General features: G+C 50.4%; 1 protein-coding gene across 1 annotated transcript in view; it reads right to left on the bottom strand.

Annotated features, from left to right (window-relative positions):
* The window catches only part of LOC131573971 (SH3 and multiple ankyrin repeat domains protein 1-like), a gene marked incomplete at its 3' end in the record, with an annotated part of 58,200 nt that extends 40,436 nt beyond the window's left edge, over positions 1-17,764 (bottom strand). Inside the window, exons 1-5 of the mRNA XM_058828323.1 lie at positions 17,543-17,764; positions 8,591-8,794; positions 5,374-5,445; positions 4,081-4,189; positions 1,120-1,277 (exon numbers count right to left, since the gene is read on the bottom strand). Coding sequence (XP_058684306.1) covers positions 1,120-1,277; positions 4,081-4,189; positions 5,374-5,445; positions 8,591-8,794; positions 17,543-17,764 — 765 coding nt within the window. The remainder of the gene's footprint in view (positions 1-1,119; positions 1,278-4,080; positions 4,190-5,373; positions 5,446-8,590; positions 8,795-17,542) is intronic.
* Positions 17,765-19,794: the final 2,030 nt, after the last annotated feature.

Below are 19,794 nucleotides of genomic sequence, written 5' to 3'. Positions count from 1 at the left end.
GTCCCCAGGTGTGTCCCCAGGTGTGTCCAGGTGTCCCCAGCTGTCCCCAGGTGTGTCCCCAGGTGTGTCCAGGTGTCCCCAGCTGTCCCCAGGTGTCCCCAGGTGTGTCTCCAGCTGTCCCCAGGTGTGTCCAGGTGTCCCCAGCTGTCCCCCCGTGTCCCCAGGTGTGTCCCCAGGTGTCCCCAGCTGTCCCCAGCTGTCCCCAGGTGTGTCCCCCTGTGTCCCCAGGTGTCCCCAGGTGTCCCCAGGTGTCCCCAGGTGTGTCCAGGTGTCCCCAGGTGTGTCCCCAGGTGTCTCACCAGCAGTGCCGGGTACCGCCGCGTGCACACCGCCCGGTGCAGCGCCATCCCCCTGTCCCCCCATGTCCCCAGGTGTCCCCAGGTGTGTCCCCAGGTGTGTCCAGCTGTCCCCAGCTGTCCCCAGGTGTGTCCCCAGGTGTCCCCAGCTGTCCCCAGGTGTCCCCAGGTGTCCCCAGGTGTGTCCCCAGGTGTCCCCAGCTGTCCCCAGCTGTCCCCAGGTGTCCCCAGGTGTCCCCAGGTGTCTCACCAGCAGTGCCGGGTACCGCCGCGTGCACACCGCCCGGTGCAGCGCCATCCCCCTGTCCCCCCGTGTCCCCAGGTGTCCCCAGGTGTCCCCAGCTGTCCCCAGGTGTCCCCAGGTGTCCCCAGCTGTCCCCAGGTGTGTCCCCAGGTGTCCCCAACTGTCCCCAGGTGTCCCCAGCTGTCCCCAGGTGTCCCCAACTGTCCCCAGGTGTCCCCAGGTGTCTCACCAGCAGTGCCGGGTACCGCCGCGTGCACACCGCCCGGTGCAGCGCCCTCCCCCTGTCCCCCTGTGTCCCCAGGTGTCCCCAGGTGTGTCCCCAGGTGTGTCCCCAGGTGTGTCCCCAGGTGTCCCCAGGTGTCCCCAGCTGTCCCCAGGTGTCCCCAGGTGTCCCCAGGTGTCTCACCAGCAGTGCCGGGTACCGCCGCGTGCACACCGCCCGGTGCAGCGCCATCCCCCTGTCCCCCCGTGTCCCCAGGTGTCCCCAGCTGTCCCCAGGTGTCCCCAGGTGTCCCCAGGTGTGTCCCCAGGTGTCCCCAGGTGTCCCCAGGTGTCCCCAGGTGTCCCCAGGTGTCTCACCAGCAGTGCCGGGTACCGCCGCGTGCACACCGCCCGGTGCAGCGCCGTGGCTCCGTCGCGGGCGCGGAAATCCAGGTGAGCCCCGCCCAGGCAGAGCAGCCGGATGATCTCGACCTCACCTGGGCCCTCGCGCTGCGCCGCCAGCGTCAGCGGCGTCTCTGGGGACAGCGGGGACACCGTCGGGGACAGCGGGGACAGTGATGGGGACATTGGCGACATTGGGGACAGTGATGGGGACATTTGGGACATTGGGGACATTGGGGACATTGGGGACATTGAGGGCAGTGATGGGGACATTGGGGACATTGGGGACAGAGTTGGGGACAGCGGGGACATGGTTGGGGACACTGGGGATGGCGATGAGGACATTTGGGACATTGGGGACATTGAGGGCAGTGATGGGGACATTGGGGACACAGGGATGGCGTTGGGGACATCGGGGATGGTGTTGGGGACATTGGGGACAGTGATGGGGACATTGGGGACAGAGTTGGGGACATTGGCGACATGGTTGGGGACATTGGGGACAGTGATGGGGACATTGGGGACATTGGGGACATTGAGGACAGTGATGGGGACATTGGGGACACAGGGATGGCATTGGGGACGTCGGGACAGTGTTGGGGACATCAGGGATAACACTGGGGACATTGGGAAGGTGTTGGGGACACGGTGACATTGGGGACATCGGGGATGGTGTTGGGGACATTGGGGACAGTGATGGGGACATTGCGGACGGTGTTGGGGACATTGGGGATGGTGATGGGGGCATTTGGGACATTGAGGACATCGGGGACACGGTTGGGGACATTGGGGACATTGGGATGGCAATGGGGACACGGGGACAGAGTTGGGGACATTGGGGACAGTGATGAGGACACAGGGATGGTGTTGGGGACATTGGAGATAGCGATGGGGACACAGGGACAGAGCTGGGTACATTGGGGACAGCGTTGGGGACATCAGGATAGCGATGGGGACATTTGGGACATGGGGGACAGAGTTGGGGACATTGGGGACAGAGTTGGGGACATGGTTGGGGACATTGGGGATGGTGATGGGGACATTTGGGACATTGGGGACATTGGGGACAGAGTTGGGGACATTTGGGACATGGTTGGGGACATTGGGGACAGTGATGGGGACATTTGGGACATTGGGGACATTGGGGACAGTGATGGGGACATTGGGGACAGAGTTGGGGACATGGGGGACGGTGATGGGGACATTGGGGATACAGGGATGGCGTTGGGGACATTGGGGATGGAGTTGGGGACATTGGGGATGGTGTTGGGGACATTGGGGATGGTGATGAGGACATTGAGGACAGTGATGGGGACATTGGGGACATTGGGGACATTGAGGGCAGTGATGGGGACATTGGGGACACAAGAGTGGCGTAGGGGACATCGGGGATGGTGTTGGGGACATTGGGGATGGTGTTGGGGACATTGGGGACACGTTTGGGGACAGCGGGGACAGAGTTGGGGACATTGGGGAAGGTGTTGGGGACATTGAGGACAGTGATGGGGACATTGGGGACACGGATGGCGTTGGGGACATCGGGGATGGAGTTGGGGACATCGGGGATGGCGATGGGGACATTGGGGATGGTGTTGGGGACATTGAGATAGCGATGGGGACATTGGGGACGCAGGGATGGCGTTGGGGACATCGGGGACACAGTTGGGGACATTGGAGACAGAGTTGGGGACACAGGGACAGAGTTGGGGACATGGGGGATGGTGTTGAGGACATTGAGGACGTTGAGGATGGCGTTGGGGACATGGGGGATGGTGTTGGGGACATTGGGGACAGTGATGGGGACATTGGGGACATTGGAGATGGTGTTGGGGACATGGGGGATGGTGTTGGGGACATTGGGGACATTGGGGACAGTGATGGGGACATTGGGGACACAGGGATGGCGTTGGGGACATTGGGGATGGTGATGGGGACATTGGGGATGGTGATGGGGACATTGGGGACATTGGGGACATTGGGGACAGTGATGGGGACATTGGGGACACAGGGATGGCGTTGGGGACATCGGGGATGGTGTTGGGGACATTGGGGACACGTTTGGGGACAGCGGGGACAGAGTTGGGGACATTGGGGATGGTGATGGGGACATTGAGGACAGTGATGGGGACATTGGGGACACAGGGATGGCGTTGGGGACATTGGGGACATTGGGACGGGGTTGGGGACATGGTGACATTGGGGACATCGGGGATGGCAATGGGGACACGGGGACGGCATCGGGGACATCGGGGACATTGGGGGCATTGAGGGGTTTTGGGGACATTGGGGGGACATTTGGGACATCTGGGGGGATTTGGGGACCTCTGGGGACATTGGGGGAGGTTGGGGACATTTGGGGACATTTGGGGACATTGTGGGGACATTGGGGGTGTCCCTGAGGATCTGGGGGGGCGTGCCTGGGAATTTGGGGTTCCCAGGGTGTTTTTTGGGGGTCCCAGGGTGTTTTTGGGGTTCCTGGGGGTGTTTTTGGGGGTCCCGGGGGTGTTTTTGGGGGTCCCAGGGTGTTTTTGGGGGTCCCGGGGGTGTTTTTGGGGGTCCCAGGGGTATTTTTGGGGTTCCAGGGCTGTTTTTGGGGGTCTCGAGGTATTTTTGGGGTTCCTGCGGTATTTTTGGGTGTCCCGGGGGTGTTTTTGGGGGTCCCAGGGCTGTTTTTGGGGGTCCCAGGGCTGTTTTTGGGGGTTCCGGGGGTGTTTTTGGGGGTCCCAGGGCTGTTTTTGGGGGTCCCAGGGGTGTTTTTGGGGGTCCCAGGGCTGTTTTTGGGGGTCCCAGGGGTGTTTTTGGGGGTCCCAGGAGTATTTTTGGGTGTCCCGAGGGTGTTTTTGGGGGTCGTGGGGGTGTTTTTGGGGTCCCAGGGGTGTTTTTGGGGGTCGCGGGGGTATTTTTGGGGTTCCTGGGGGTGTTTTTTGGGGGTCTCACCCCCCGAGTCCGAGTCGTGGTAGTTGGGGTCCAGCCCCCGCTCCAGCAGCCGCGCCACCTTCTCCGCCGAGCCGTGCTGGACGTAGTCCAGAAACTTCCGCAGCCCCGTCTGGGGACACCGGGGACATCAGGGGGACATTGGGGACATCAGGGGGACATTGGGGGGACATCGGGGGGTCAGGGGGGACATCAGGGACATCAGGGACATTGGGGGGACATTGGGGACATCGGGGACACTGGGGACATTGGGGACATCGGGGACATCAGGGGGACATTTGGGACATCGGGGACATTGGGGACATCGGGGACATTGGGGACACCCAGGGACTCCAGGGAGGGGCGGGGCCAGGCAGGCTGGGGGGTGTGGCCTGGCAGGAAAGGGGCGTGGCCAAAAGACAAAGGGGCGGAGCCATCACGTGAGGGGGGTGGCCAAAGCCCCAAAAGGGGCGTGGCCACTACAAAAGGGCGTGGCCAGAGAATCCAAGCGGGAGGGGGCGTGGCCAATGACCAGAAGGGGCGTGGCCCACATGAGGGCGTGGCCAGAGCCACGGGGGGCGTGGCCACTTCCGTGGGGAAAGGGGGCATGGCCAGAGTGAGGAGGGGGCGTGGCCAGGAAATCGGGGCGTGGTCAAGATCAGGAGGGGCGTGGTCTGGGGGATGAGGGGGCGTGGCCAGGATGGAGGGGGCGTGGTCAAGAACGGGAGGGGGCGTGGTCAGGATGCTGAGGGGGCGTGACCAGAGCAGAGGGGGCGTGGTCAGGGATTCAGGGCGTGGTAAAGAACAGGAGGGGCGTGGTCTGGAGGCTGAGGGGGCGTGGCCAGGGCGGAGGGGGCATGGCCAGGGAATCAGGGCGTGGCCAAGAATGGGAGGGGCATGGTCTGGGGGCTGAGGGGGCGTGGCCAGAGCAGAGGGGGCGTGGCCAGGGAATCAGGGCGTGGTCAAGGAACTGGGGCGTGGTCTGGAGGCTGAGGGGGCGTGGCCAGAGCAGAGGGGGCATGGCCAGGGAATCAGGGCGTGGTCAAGAACGGGACGGGCGTGGTCGGGAGGCTGAGGGGGCGTGGCCAGGGTGGAGGGGGCGTGGTCAGGGATTCAGGGCGTGGTCAAGAATGGGGGGACGTGGTCTGGAGGCTGAGGGGGCGTGGCCAGTGAACTGGGGGCGTGGTCAAGGAATCGGGGTGTGGTCTGGAGGCAGAGGGGGCGTGGCCAGGGTGGGGGTGGGGGGTCCAGGGAATCGGGGCGTGGTCGGGAGGTGGAGGGGGCGTGGCCAGGGCGGAGGGGGCGTGTCCCACCCACCTTGGTGTGGAGCTTGGCCAGCTGCTTCTCGTCCAGGTTGGTTTGTTTGTACACCCGGGTCTTGTACCGGAACTGGGGGCGGGGTCAGCACCGAGGCCACGCCCCCCCACCAGCGGGGGACACGCCCCCCGCCCTGCCCTGCCCACGCCCACCCCGTGGGAAATAACATGGAGCCACCCTAAGCCACGCCCACCCCGTGGGAAATAACATGGAGCCACCCTAAGCCACGCCCACCCTGCTGGCCACACCCTAAACCTGTCCCAAGCCACGCCCACCCAAGGGACACGCCCCAAAACTGTCCTAAGCCACGCCCACCCAAGGGACACGCTCATCCAAGCCCCGCCCCTTTCTGGCCGTGCCCCAATTCCGCCTCTTTTTCCCCCAAATTTTCCCTCTTTGGCCCCTCCCCTAATTTATGTCACAGCCGTGGCCACGCCCACCGTGGCCACGCCCATGGGACCACACCCAAAACCTTGGCCACGCCCACAGGACCACACCCAAACCTTGGCCACGCCCACCCAGCAATATTTTAACCCAAAATCCTCCACTTTAACCCAAATTGTCCCACATAAACCCCACCCTAACCCCAAACCACGCCCCCCAGAGACCACACCCGCGGTGACCACGCCCACAGGGCCACACCCAAAACCTGGCCACGCCCACAGGACCACACCCACGATGGCCACACCCTCAGGACCACACCCCAAAACTGGCCACGCCCACTTGACACCCAAAATCTACCACTTTAACCCAAATTCTCCCTCATAAACCCCACCCCAAACCCAAACCACGCCCACAGGACCACACCCAAACCCTGGCCACGCCCACATGACCACACCCAAACCCTGGCCACGCCCACCCAACATCATTTTAACCCAAAATCTGCCACTTTAACCCAAATTCTCACTTATAAACCCCACCCTAACCCCAAACCACGCCCCCCAGGACCACACCCAAACCTTGGCCACGCCCACCCAGCATCATTTTAGCCCAAAATTCACCACTTTAACCCAAATTGTCCCCCATAAACCCCACCCCAAACCTAAACCACGCCCCCAGGACCACTCCCACGGTGACCACGCCCACCCAGCATCATTTTAACCCCAAATCTGCCATTTTAACCCAAATTCTCCCCCATAAACCCCACCCTAAACCCAAACCACGCCCCCAGAGACCACTCCCACGGTGACCACGCCCCAGGACCACACCCAAAAACTGGCCACGCCCACTTGACACCCAAAATCCACCACTTTAACCCAAATTGTCCCCCATAAACCCCACCCTAAACCCAAACCACGCCCCCAGGACCACACCCAAACCCTGGCCACGCCCACTGGACCACACCCAAACCCTGGCCACGCCCACAGGACCACACCCAAACCCTGGCCACGCCCACCCAGCATCATTTTAACCCAAAATCTGCCATTTTAACCCAAATTCTCCCTCATAAACCCCACCCCAAACCCAAACCACGCCCCCCAGGGACCACTCCCACGGTGACCACACCCACAGGACCACACCCAAACCCTGGCCACGCCCACCACGCATTATTTTAACCCAAAATCAGCCATTTTAACCCAAATTCTCACTTATAAACCTCACCCTAACACCAAACCACGCCCCCAGGACCACACCCAAACCTTGGCCACACCCCCAGGACCACACCCAAACCCTGACCACGCCCCAGGACCACACCCAAAAACTGGCCACGCCCACTTGACACCCAAAATCCACCACTTTAACCCAAATTCTCCCTCAGAAACCCCACCCCAAACCCAAACCACGACCACAGGACCACACCCAAACCCTGGCCACGCCCACCCAGCATCATTTTAACTCAAAATCCGCCATTTTACCCCAAATTCTCCCCCATAAACCCCACCCTAACCCCAAACCACGCCCACAGGACCACACCCAAACCCTGGCCACGCCCACCCAGCATCATTTTTACCCAAAATCTGCCACTTTTCCCCAAATTCTCCCTCATAACCCCCACCCTAACCCCAAACCACGCCCCCAGGAACCACACCCCAAACCTGACCACGCCCACAGAACCACACCCAAATCTTGACCACGCCCCAGGACCACACCCAAAAACTGGCCACGCCCACTTGACACCCAAAATCCACCACTTTAACCCAAATTCTCCCTCAGAAACCCCTCCCCAAACCCAAACCACGCCCACAGGACCACACCCAAACCGTGACCACGCCCACCCAACATCATTTTAACCCAAAATCTACCATTTTAACCCAAATTCTCCCTCATAAACCCCTCCCCAAACCCAAACCACGCCCACAGGACCGCACCCAAACCTTGACCACGCCCCCAGGACCACACCCAAACCCTGGCCACGCCCACCCTGCATAATTTTAACCCAAAATCTGCCATTTTAACCCAAATTCTCACTTATAAACCAAACCCTAAACCCAAACCACGCCCCCCAGGACCACACCCAAACCTTGGCCACGCCCACTTAACACCATTTTAACCCCAAATCTGCCTTTTTAACCCAAATTCTCCCTCATAAACCCCTCCCCAAATGGAGACCACGCCCACCAGGACCACACCCAAACCCTGACCACGCCCCCAGGACCACACCCAAACCCTGGCCACGCCCACCCAGCATCATTTTAACCTAAAATCCACCACTTTAACCCAAATTCTCTTTCATAAACCCCTCCCCAAATGGAGACCACGCCCACAGGACCACGCCCACGGTGACCACGCCCCCATATACCACACCCAAACACTGACCACGCCCACTTAACACCATTTTAACCCAAAATCTGCCATTTTAACCCAAATTCTCCCTCATAAACCCGATCCTAACCCCAAACCACGCCCCCCAGGACCACACCCAGTGACCACGCCCTCAGGACCACACCAAAACCTTGGCCACACCCACCCTGCATCATTTTAACCTAAAATCCACCACTTTAAACCCAAATTCTCCCCATAAACCCCACCCCAAACCTAAACCACGCCCCCCAGGACCACACCCAAACATTGACCACGCCCCAGGACCACACCCAAAAACTGGCCACGCCTACTTGACACCCAAAATCTACCACTTTAACCCAAATTCTCCCCCATAAACCCCACCCTAAACCCAAACCACGACCACAGGACCACACCCACACCCTGACCACGCCCACAGGACCACTCCCACGGTGACCACGCCCCCAGAGACCACACCCACTGTGACCACGCCCACCTCCAGGTAGGGCACGCCCTGGTCGAAGCTCTGGGGGTAATCGCGGAGCGGCCGCTCCTCGTCCAGGAATTTGGCGTCGCGGCCGGCGGCCGCGGGCTGGAAGAGGCCGTAGTTGAGGCCGTCGTGGAGGCCCTCGGTCAGCGCGCACAGCAGCTGCTGCTTGGCCGCCCACACCGCCGCCCCCGGGTCGAAACGCAGGCACTTCTGGGGGGGAAAATCCCGAAAAAAAAACGGGGTTCAGGGTGGGGGAATCCCCAAAAATTCAATCCTGGGAATTTTGGGGTGAGGGGACCCAAAAATCCCCAGGTTTGAGGGTGGATACCTGAGAAAATGGCCCCAAATTGACTCAAAATGACCCAAAATGACCCTGGAATGAGCCCAAAAATGGGAATCCCAAAGATTTTGGGGAGTTCAGGATGGGGGAACCCCAAAAATTCAATCCTGGGAATTTTAGGATGAGGGAAACCCAAAAAACACCAAGGTTGAGGGTGAATGGGTGAGGAAATGGCCCCAAATTGACTCAAAATGGTGCTGGGATGAGCCCAAAAATGGGAATCCCAAAGATTTTTGGAGTTCAGGATGGGGGAACCCCAAAAATTCAATCCTGGGAATTTTAGGATGAGGGAAACCCAAAAAACACCAAGGTTGAGGGTGAATGGGTGAGGAAATGGCCCCAAATTGACCCAAAATGATGCTGGGATGAGCCCAAAAATGGGAATCCCAAAGATTTTGGGGAGTTCAGGGTGGGAGAACCCCAAAAATTCAATCCTGGGGATTTTGGGATGAGGGGAACCCAAAAAAACCCAAAGTTCAGAGTGAATGGGTGAGGAAATGGCCCCAAATTGACTCAAATTGACCCAAAATGATGCTGGGATGAGCCCAAAGATGGGAATCCCAAAGATTTTGGGGAGTTCAGGGTGGGAGAACCCCAAAAATTCAATCCTGGGAATTTTGGGGTGAGGAAACCCCAAAAATCCCCAAGTTTGGGGTTTTTGAGGTGAGAAAATTGCCCCAAATTGACACAAAATGACCCAAAAAATCTCGGGGATGATGTAAAAAATGGGAATCCCAAAGATTTTTTGGGATTTGGGACAGGGGAATCCCAAAAATTCAATCCTGGGAATTTTGGGATGAGGGAAACCCAAAAACCACCAAGGTTGAGGGTGAGTGGGTGAGGAAATGGCCCCAAATTGACTCAAAATGACCCAAAATGACCCTGGAATGAGCCCAAAAATGGGAATCCCAAAGATTTTGGGGAGTTCAGGGTGGGGGAACCCCAAAAATTCAATCCTGGGAATTTTGGGGTGAGGGGAACCCAAAAAATCCCCGAAGTTGAGGATGTGGAGGCCCTCGGTCAGCGCGCACAGCAGCTGCTGCTTGGCCGCCCACACCGCCGCCCCCGGGTCGAAACGCAGGCACTTCTGGGGGGGAATCCCGAAAAAAAACGGGGTTCAGGGTGGGGGAATCCCCAAAATTCAATCCCGGGAATTTTGGGGTGAGGGGAAGCGGAAAAATCCCCGGGTTTGAGGGTGGATGGGTGAGGAAATGGCCCCAAATTGACTCCAAATGGTGCTGGGATGAGCCCAAAAATGGGAATCCCAAAGATTTTGGGGAGTTCAGGATGGGGGAACCCCAAAAATTCAATCCTGGGAATTTTGGGATGAGGGAACTCAAAAAATCCCAAGGTTGAGGATGCACAAGGGAAGAAATGGCCTCAAATTGACTCAAAATGACCCAAAATGACCCTGGAATGAGCCCAAAAATGGGAATCCCAAAGATTTTGGGGAGTTCAGGATGGGAGAACCCCAAAAATTCAATCCTGGGAATTTTGGGGTGAGGGAACTCAAAAAATCCCCGAAGTTGAGGATGTGGAGGCCCTCGGTCAGCGCGCACAGCAGCTGCTGCTTGGCCGCCCACACCGCCGCCCCCGGGTCGAAACGCAGGCACTTCTGGGGGGGAAAATCCCGAAAAAAAACGGGGTTCAGGGTGGGGGAATCCCCAAAATTCAATCCTGGGAATTTTGGGGTGAGGGGACCCAAAAAACCCCAAAGTTCAGAGTGAATGGGTGAGGAAATGGCCCCAAATTGACTCCAAATGGTGCTGGGATGAGCCCAAAAATGGGAATCCCAAAGATTTTGGGGAGTTCAGGATGGGGGAACCCCAAAAATTCAATCCCGGGAATTTTGGGGTGAGGGACACACAAAAATCCCCAAAGTTCAGAGTGAATGGGTGAGGAAATGGCCCCAAATTGACTCAAAATGACCCAAAATGATGCTGGGATGAGGCCAAAAATGGGAATCCCAAAGATTTTTGGGAGTTCAGGATGGGGGAATCCCAAAAATTCAATCCTGGGAATTTTGGGATGAGCGAACCCAAAAAATCCCAAGGTTGAGGATGCACAAGTGAAGAAATGGCCCCAAATTGACTCAAAATGACCCAAAATGACCCTGGGATGATGCAAAAAATGGGAATCCCAAAGATTTTTGGAGTTTGGGATGGGGGAATCCCAAAAATTCAATCCTGGGAATTTTGGGGTGAGGAAACCCCAAAAATCCCCAAATTTGGGTTTTTTGAGGTGAGAAAATTGCCCCAAATTTACACAAAATGACCCAAAAAATCTCGGGGATGATGTAGAAAATGGGAATCCCAAACATTTTTGGGGTTTGGGACCGGGGAATCCCAAAAATTCAATCCTGGGAATTTTGGGGTGAGGGGAACCCAAAAATCCACAAGTTTGAGAATGAATGGGTGAGGAAATGGCCCCAAATTGACCCAAAATGACCCAAAATGACCCAAAATGATGCTGGGATGAGCCCAAAAATGGGAATCCCAAAGATTTTGGGGAATTCAAGAGAAAGTCCTGATTTTTTTGGGTGAATTTCCTGATTTTTTGGGGAGAATTTCCCAATTTTTTTGGGAGAATTTCCCAAATTTTTGGGGGGAATTTCCCAATTTTTTGGGGAGAATTTCCCGATTTTTTGGGGGTGCCTTTCCCGATTTTTCGGGGAGAATTTCCCAAATTTTTGGGGTAAATTTCCTGATTTTTTGGGGGAGAATTTCCCGATTTTTTGGGTGGAATTTCCCAATTTTATGGGGAGAATTTCCTGATTTTTGGGGAGACTTTCCTGATTTTTTGAGGGGGAATTTATCGATTTTTTGGGGTAAATTTCCCGATTTTTTGGGGTGAATTTCCCGATTTTTTGGGGGGAATTTCCCATTTTTTTAGGTGGAAAATCCCAAATTTTTTCCAACACTCCCCAATTTTTTTTTTTTTAATTTTCTCCCAATTTTTTTTCCTTTTTCCCCCCAATTTTATTTTGGTTTTTGGGGGAAATTTCCTGATTTTTTTGGGGAAAATTTCCCAATTTTTTTTGGGAGAATTTTCCAAATTTTTGGGGGGAAATTCCTGATTTTTTGGGGTGAATTTCCCAATTTTTTGGGGCAAAGTTCCCAATTTTTTGGGGGGAATTTCCTGATTTTTTGAGAGAAATTCCTGATTTTTTGGGGGTGCTTTTCCCAATTTTTTGGGGAAAATTTCCCAAATTTTGGGGGGAATTTCCTGATCTTTTGGGGAGAATTTCCCGATTTTTTGGGGAGATTTTCTCGATTTTTTGGGGAGAATTTCCCAATTTTTTTGGGTAAATTTCCCAATTTTTTGGGGAGAATTTCCTGATTTTTTGAGACCATTTCCCCAAATTTTTTCCATCCTTCCCCAATTTTTTTTTTAAATTTTTTCCCAATTTTTTTTCTTTGTTCCCACCCAATTTATTTTTGCTTTTTGGGGAGAATTTCCTGATTTTTTTGGGGAGAATTTCCCAAATTTTTGGGGTGAATTTCTTGATTTTTTGGGGTAGAATTTCCTGATTTTTTGGGGAGAATTTCCCAATTTTTTGGGGAGAATTTCCCAAATTTTTGGGGTAAATTTCCTGATTTTTTTGGGGAGAATTTCCCGATTTTTTGGGTGGAATTTCCCAAATTTTGGGGAGAATTTCCCAAATTTTGGGGGGGAATCTCCCAATTTTTTGGAGTAAGTTTCCTGATTTTTTGGGGGTAAATTTCCCAAATTTTTGGGGAGAATTTCCCGATTTTTTGGGGAGAATTTCCCAAATTTTGGGGAGAATTTCCCAAATTTTGGGGGGAATTTCCCGATTTTTTGGGTGGAATTTCCCAATTTTATGGGGAGAATTTCCCAATTTTATGGGGAGAATTTCCTGATTTTTGGGGAGAATTTCCTGATTTTTGGGGAGAATTTCCTGATTTTTTGAGGGGGAATTTATCGATTTTTTGGGGGTAAATTTCCCTATTTTTTGGGGGGAATTTCACATTTTTTTAGGTGGAAAATCCCAAATTTTTTCCAACACTCCCCAATTTTTTTTTAAAATTTTTTCCCAATTTTTTTTCCTTTTCCCCCCAATTTTATTTCGGTTTTTGGGGAAAATTTCCTGATTTTTTTGGGGAGAATTTCCCGATTTTTTGGGAAGAATTTCCCGATTTTTTAGGAAGAATTTCCCAAATTTTTGGGGAGAATTTCCCAATTTTTGGGGAGAATTTCCCAAATTTTTCGGGTGAATTTCCCGATTTTTTGGGGAGAATTTCCCGATTTTTTGAGACCATTTCCCCAATTTTTTTCCATCCTTCCCCAATTTTTTTTTTTTAATTTTTTCCCAATTTTTTTTCTTTTTTCCCACCCAATTTATTTTTGCTTTTTGGGGAGAATTTCCTGATTTTTTTGGGGAGAATTTCCCAAATTTTTGGGGTGAATTTCTTGATTTTTTGGGGTAGAATTTCCTGATTTTTTGGGGGTGCCTTTCCTGATTTTTCGGGGAGAATTTCCCAAATTTTGGGGAGAATTTCCCAAATTTTTGGGGGGAATCTCCCAATTTTTTGGAGTAAGTTTCCTGATTTTTTGGGGGTAAATTTCCCAAATTTTTGGGGTGAATTTCCCGATTTTTTGGGGGGAATTTCCCATTTTTTAAGGTGGAAAATCCCAAATTTTTTCCAACACTCCCCAATTTTTTTTTTTTTAATTTTTTCCCTATTTTTTTTCCTTTTCCCCCCAATTTTATTTTGGTTTTTGGGGGAAATGTCCTGATTTTTTTGGGGAGAATTTCCCGATTTTTTGGGGAGAATTTCCCAAATTTTTGGGTGGAATTTCCCAATTTTTTGGGGCAAAGTTCCCAATTTTTTTGGGGGGAAATTCCTGATTTTTTGGGGAGAATTTCCCAAATTTTTGGGTGGAATTTCCCAATTTTTTGGGGCAAAGTTCCCAATTTTTTTGGGGGGAAATTCCTGATTTTTTGGGGAGAATTTCCCAAATTTTTGGGGGTGCCTTTCCTGATTTTTTGGGGTAAATTTCCCGATTTTTTTGGGGGTAAATTTCCCCATTTTTGGGGAGAATTTCCCAAATTTTTGGGGGTGCCTTTCCCGATTTTTTGGGGAGAATTTCCCTATTTTTTCAGGTGAATTTCCTGATTTTTTGGGTGGAATTTCCCAATTTTTTGGGGTAAATTTCCTGATTTTTGGGGGAGAATTTCCCCAATTTTTGGGGTGAATTTCCTGATTTTTTGTGGTAAATTTCCCGATTTTTTAAGATAAATTCTTGATTTTTTGGGTGGAATTTCCCAATTTTTTGGGGTAAATTTCCCAATTTTTGGGGGGGAAATTCCTGATTTTTTGGGGTAAATTTCCCCATTTTTTGGGGGTGCCTTTCCCGATTTTTGGGGGAGAATTTCCTGATTTTTTCAGGTGAATTTCCTGATTTTTTGTGGTAAATTTCCCGATTTTTTAAGAGAAATTCCTGATTTTTTGGGAGGAATTTCCCAATTTATTGGGGGTGCCTTTCTCTATTTTTGGGGTGGAATTTCCCAAATTTTTGGGGGGGAAATTCCTGATTTTTTGGGGTAAATTTCCCAATTTTTTGGGGTAAATTTCCCAATTTTTGGGGGGGAAATTCCTGATTTTTTGGGGTAAATTTCCCAATTTTTTGGGGTAAATTTCCCGATTTTTGGGGGGAATTTCCCAATATTTTGGTGGTGCCTTTCCTGATTTTTTGGGGTGAATTTCCCGATATTTTGGGGTAATTTCCCGATTTTTTGAGGGGAATTTCCAATTTTTTTGGGGAGAATTTCCCAATTTTTTGGGGGTGCCTTTCCCGATATTCTGGGGAGAATTTCCCAAATTTTTGGGTGGAATTTCCCGATTTTTTGGGGAGAATTTCCTGATTTTTTGGGGTGAATTTCCCAAATTTTTGGGGGAAATTCCTGATTTTTGGAGAGAAATTCCTGATTTTTTGGGGGTGCCTTTCCCAATTTTTCGGGGAGAATTTCCCAAATTTTTGGGGGTGCCTTTCCTGATTTTTTGGGGTAAATTTCCCGATTTTTTTGGGGTAAATGTCCCGATTTTTGGGGGGGAATTTCCAGCTATTTTGGGGGTGCCTTTCCCGATTTTTTGGGGAGAATTTCCCTATTTTTTCAGGTGAATTTCCTGATTTTTTGTGGTAAATTTCCCGATTTTTTAAGAGAAATTCCCGATTTTTTGGGGGGAATTTCCCAATTTATTGGGGGTGCCTTTCTCTATTTTTGGGGTGGAATTTCCCAAATTTTTGGGGGGGAAATTCCTGATTTTTTGGGTGGAATTTCCCAATTTTTTGGGGTAAATTTCCTGATTTTTTTGGGGGGGAAATTCCTGATTTTTTGGGGTAAATTTCCCGATTTTTGGGGGGAATTTCCCAATATTTCAGTGGTGCCTTTCCCGATTTTTTGGGGTGAATTTCCCCATTTTTGGGGGTGCCTTTCCTGATTTTTTTGGGGTAAATTTCCCAATTTTTTGGGGGTAAATTTCCCTATTTTTTTGGGGTAAATTTCCCAATTTTTTCAGGTAAATTTCCCGATTTTTTGGGGTAAATTTCCCAATTTTTTCAGGTAAATTTCCCAATTTTTTCAGGTAAATTTCCCGATTTTTTGGGGTAAATTTCCCCATTTTTGGTGGTGCCTTTCCCGATTTTTTGGGGGTAAATTTCCTAAATTTTTGGGGGTAAATTTCCCTATTTTTTGGGGTAAATTTCCCAATTTTTTCAGGTAAATTTCCCAATTTTTTGGGGTAAATTTCCCGAGTTTTTGGGGGGAATCTCCTGATTTTTTGGGGTAAAGTTCCCAATTTTTTGGGGTAAATTTCCCGAGTTTTTGGGGAGAATTTCCCCAATTTTTGGGGGGAATCTCCTGATTTTTTAAGGTAAAGTTCCCAATTTTTTGGGGTGCCTTTCTCTATTTTTGGGGTGAAATTTCCCAAATTTTTGGGGGGGAAATTCCTGATTTTTTGGGGTAAATTTCCCAATTTTTTGGGGGTAAATTTCCCGCTTTTTGGGGGGAATTTCCCAATATTTTGGTGGTGCCTTTCCCGATTTTTTGGGGTAAATTTCCCTATTTTTGGGGGTGCCTTTCCTGATTTTTTTGGGGTAAATTTCCCAATTTTTTCAGGTAAATTTCCCTATTTTTTTGGGGTAAATTTCCCAATTTTTTCAGGTAAATTTCCTGATTTTTTGGGGTAAATTTCCCCATTTTTGGGGTGCCTTTCCCGATTTTTTGGGGGTAAATTTCCCCATTTTTTGGGGGTGCCTCTCCCGATTTTTTGGGGTAAATTTCCCTATTTTTTTGGGGTAAATTTCCCGATTTTTTGGGGTAAATTTCCCGATTTTTTGGGGTAAATTTCCCCATTTTTGGGGGTGCCTTTCCTGATTTTTTTGGGGTAAATTTCCCCATTTTTGGGGGTGCCTTTCCTGATTTTTTTGGGGTAAATTTCCCGATTTTTTGGGGGTAAATTTCCCAATTTTTTCAGGTAAATTTCCCAATTTTTTGGGGTAAATTTCCCTATTTTTGGGGGTGCCTTTCCTGATTTTTTGGGGGTAAATTTCCCCATTTTTGGGGGGAATTTCCCAATTTTTTCAGGTAAATTTCCCGATTTTTTGGGGTAAATTTCCCTATTTTTTTGGGGTAAATTTCCCAATTTTTTCAGGTAAATTTCCCGATTTTTTGGGGTAAATTTCCCCATTTTTGGGGTGCCTTTCCCGATTTTTTGGGGTAAATTTCCCAATTTTTTGGGGTAAATTTCCCAATTTTTTGGGGGTAAATTTCCCAATTTTTTGGGGTAAATTTCCCAATTTTTTCAGGTAAATTTCCCGATTTTTTGGGGTAAATTTCCCGATATTTTGGGGTAAATTTCCCCATTTTTGGGGTTGCCTTTCCCAATTTTTTGGGGTAAATTTCCCCATTTTTTGGGGGTAAATTTCCCGATTTTTTGGGGTAAATTTCCCCATTTTTGGGGTAAATTTCCCCATTTTTGGGGGTGCCTTTCCTGATTTTTTTGGGGTAAATTTCCCAATTTTTTGGGGGTAAATTTCCCTATTTTTTGGGGGTAAATTTCCCAATTTTTTCAGGTAAATTTCCCGATTTTTTGGGGTAAATTTCCCCATTTTTGGGGTGCCTTTCCAGATTTTTTGGGGTAAATTTCCCAATTTTTTGGGGAGAATTTCCCAGTTTTTTCAGGTAAATTTCCCGATTTTTTGGGGGTGCCTTTCCTGATTTTTTGGGGGTAAATTTCCCCATTTTTGGGGGTAAATTTCCCAATTTTTTGGGGGTAAATTTCCCCATTTTTGGGGTAAATTTCCCAATTTTTTGGGGGGAAATTCCCAATTTTTTCAGGTAAATTTCCCGATTTTTTGGGGTAAATTTCCCCATTTTTGGGGGGAATTTCCCGATTTTTTGGGGTAAATTTCCCCATTTTTGGGGGTAAATTTCCCAATTTTTTGGGGGTAAATTTCCCCATTTTTGGGGTAAATTTCCCAATTTTTTGGGGGGAAATTCCCAATTTTTTCAGGCAAATTTCCCGATTTTTTTGGGGTGAATTTCCCCATTTTGGGGTGAATTTCGTGGTGGTTTTTTTCTGTTATTTCCTCACCGTCTGGTGCAGGTCGGGGATGCCGATGCGGAAAACCATCATGCTGAAATGGGCGTCGTCGGGGGCCGGGGGGGGTCTCGGGGGTCCCCGAGGGGTTCTTGGGGGTCCGGGGTTGGTTCCGGGGGGGCCCTCGCGGGAACTCCCCGAATCCGAGTCGCCCTCGGGGTATTCGGAGCCTCGGCCCCCCTCCTCCTCCTCGCTGGAGGCCGGAGTGCGCGGCATCGCGTCACCATCCCAGGCTGGGGGCACAAACAGAGACACAACATTGGGAAATCCACAGAATCTGCCCCAAAATCCACAAAATCTGCCTCAAAATCCACAAAATCTGCCTCAAAATCCACAAAATCTGCCCCAAAATCCACAAAATCTGCCTCAAAATCCCCTCAAATCTCCTTAAAAGCCCCAAAACCGGCTCAAAATCCCTCATAGTGGCTCAAAATCCACAAAATTTGGCTCAAAATCCCCCAAAGTGGCTCAAAATCCCCCAAAATGGCTCAAAATCGCAGCAAATCTCCTCAAAATCCTCCCAAACTGGCTCAGAATCCTCAAAATTTGGCTCAAAATCCCCCAAAATGGCTCAAAATCCCCCCAGATCTCCTCATAATCCCCAAAATGGCTCAAAATCCACAAAATTTGGCTCAAAATCCCCCAAAATGGCTCAAAATTGCAGCAAATCTCCTCAAAATCCCCCCAAACTGGCTCAAAATCCACCAAATTTGGCTCAAAATCCACAAAATTTGGCTCAAAATCCTCCCAAAGCAGCTCAAAATCCCCTCAAAGTGGCTCAAAATCCCCCAAAATGGCTCAAAATCCCCACAGATCTCCTCATAATACCCAAAATGGCTCAAAATTAACAAAATTTGGCTCAAAATCCCCCAAAATGGCTCAAAACCCCCAAATTTGGCTCGAAATCCCCCAAAATGGCTCAAAATCCCCCCAGATCTCCTCATAATCCCCAAAATGGCTCAAAACCCCCCAAAAGTGGCTCTAAATCTCCCCAGATCACCTCATAATCCCCTAAATCTCCTTAAAATCATTAAAACCGGCTCAAAATCGCAGCAAATCTCCTCAAAATCCCCCAAAGTGGCTCAAAATCCCCCAAAGTGGCTCAAAATCCATAAAATTTGGCTCAAAATATCCCCAAAACAGCTCAAAACCACATCAAATCTCCTCAAAATCCCTCCAAAGTGGCTCAAAATCCCCCAAAAGAGGCTCAAAATCCACAACATTTGGCTCAAAATCCTCCAAAATGGCTCAAAATCGCAGCAAATCTCCTCAAAATCCTCCCAAAGTGGCTCAAAACCCCCAAATTTGGCTCAAAATCCCCCAAAATGGCTCAAAATCCCCCCAGATCTCCTCATAATACCCAAAATGGCTCAAAATCCCCCGAAGTGGCTCCAAATCCCCAAATTTGGCTCAAAATCCCCCAAAATGCCTTAAAATGCCCCCAAATCCCCCCAGGTGTGTTCGGGGTGGGGGAGGGGAGGGCATCGCGTCACCATCCCAGGCTGGGGGCACAAACAGAGACACAACATTGGGAAATCCACAAAATCTGCCCCAAAATCCACAGAATCTGCCCCAAAATCCACAAAATCTGCCTCAAAATCCACAGAATCTGCCTCAAAATCCACAAAATCTGCCTCAAAATCCACAAAATCTGCCTCAAAATCCACAAAATCTGCCTCAAAATCCACAAAATCTGCCTCAAAATCCACAAAATCTGCCTCAAAATCCACAAAATCTGCCTCAAAATCCACAAAATCTGCCTCAAAATCCACAAAAGTGGCTCCAAATCCATAAAATCTGGCTCCAAATCCACAAAATCTGCCTCAAAATCCACAAAATTTGGCTCAAAGCCCACAAAATTTGGCTCAAAATCCACAAAATTTGGCTCAAAATCCCCCCAAACCAGCTCAAAATTGCAGCAAATCTCCTCAAAATCCCCCCAAAGTGGCTCAAAATCCCCCAATTTGGTACAAAATCCCCCAAACCAGCTCCAAATCCCCCAAATGGCTCAAAATTTCCCAAAATTTGGCTCCAAATCTCCCAAAAATGGCTCAAAATCCCTCAAAACTGGCTCCAAATCCCCCCAAAGTGGCTCAAAATCACAAAAAATGATTCAAAATCCCCGAAATTGGCTCAAAATCCACAAAATTTGGCTCAAAATCCCCCCAACCAGCTCAAAATCCCCCACAAGCAGCTCAAAATCCCCCAAAGTGGCTCAAAATCCACAAAATTTGGCTCAAAATCCC

The sequence above is a fragment of the Poecile atricapillus genome, assembly GCF_030490865.1.
Source record: "Poecile atricapillus isolate bPoeAtr1 chromosome 30 unlocalized genomic scaffold, bPoeAtr1.hap1 SUPER_30_unloc_2, whole genome shotgun sequence".
In the NCBI taxonomy this organism is placed as follows: Eukaryota; Metazoa; Chordata; class Aves; order Passeriformes; family Paridae; genus Poecile; species Poecile atricapillus.
Note: the sequence above shows the minus strand (reverse complement) of the source record. Positions and strands in the feature narration are given on the sequence as shown.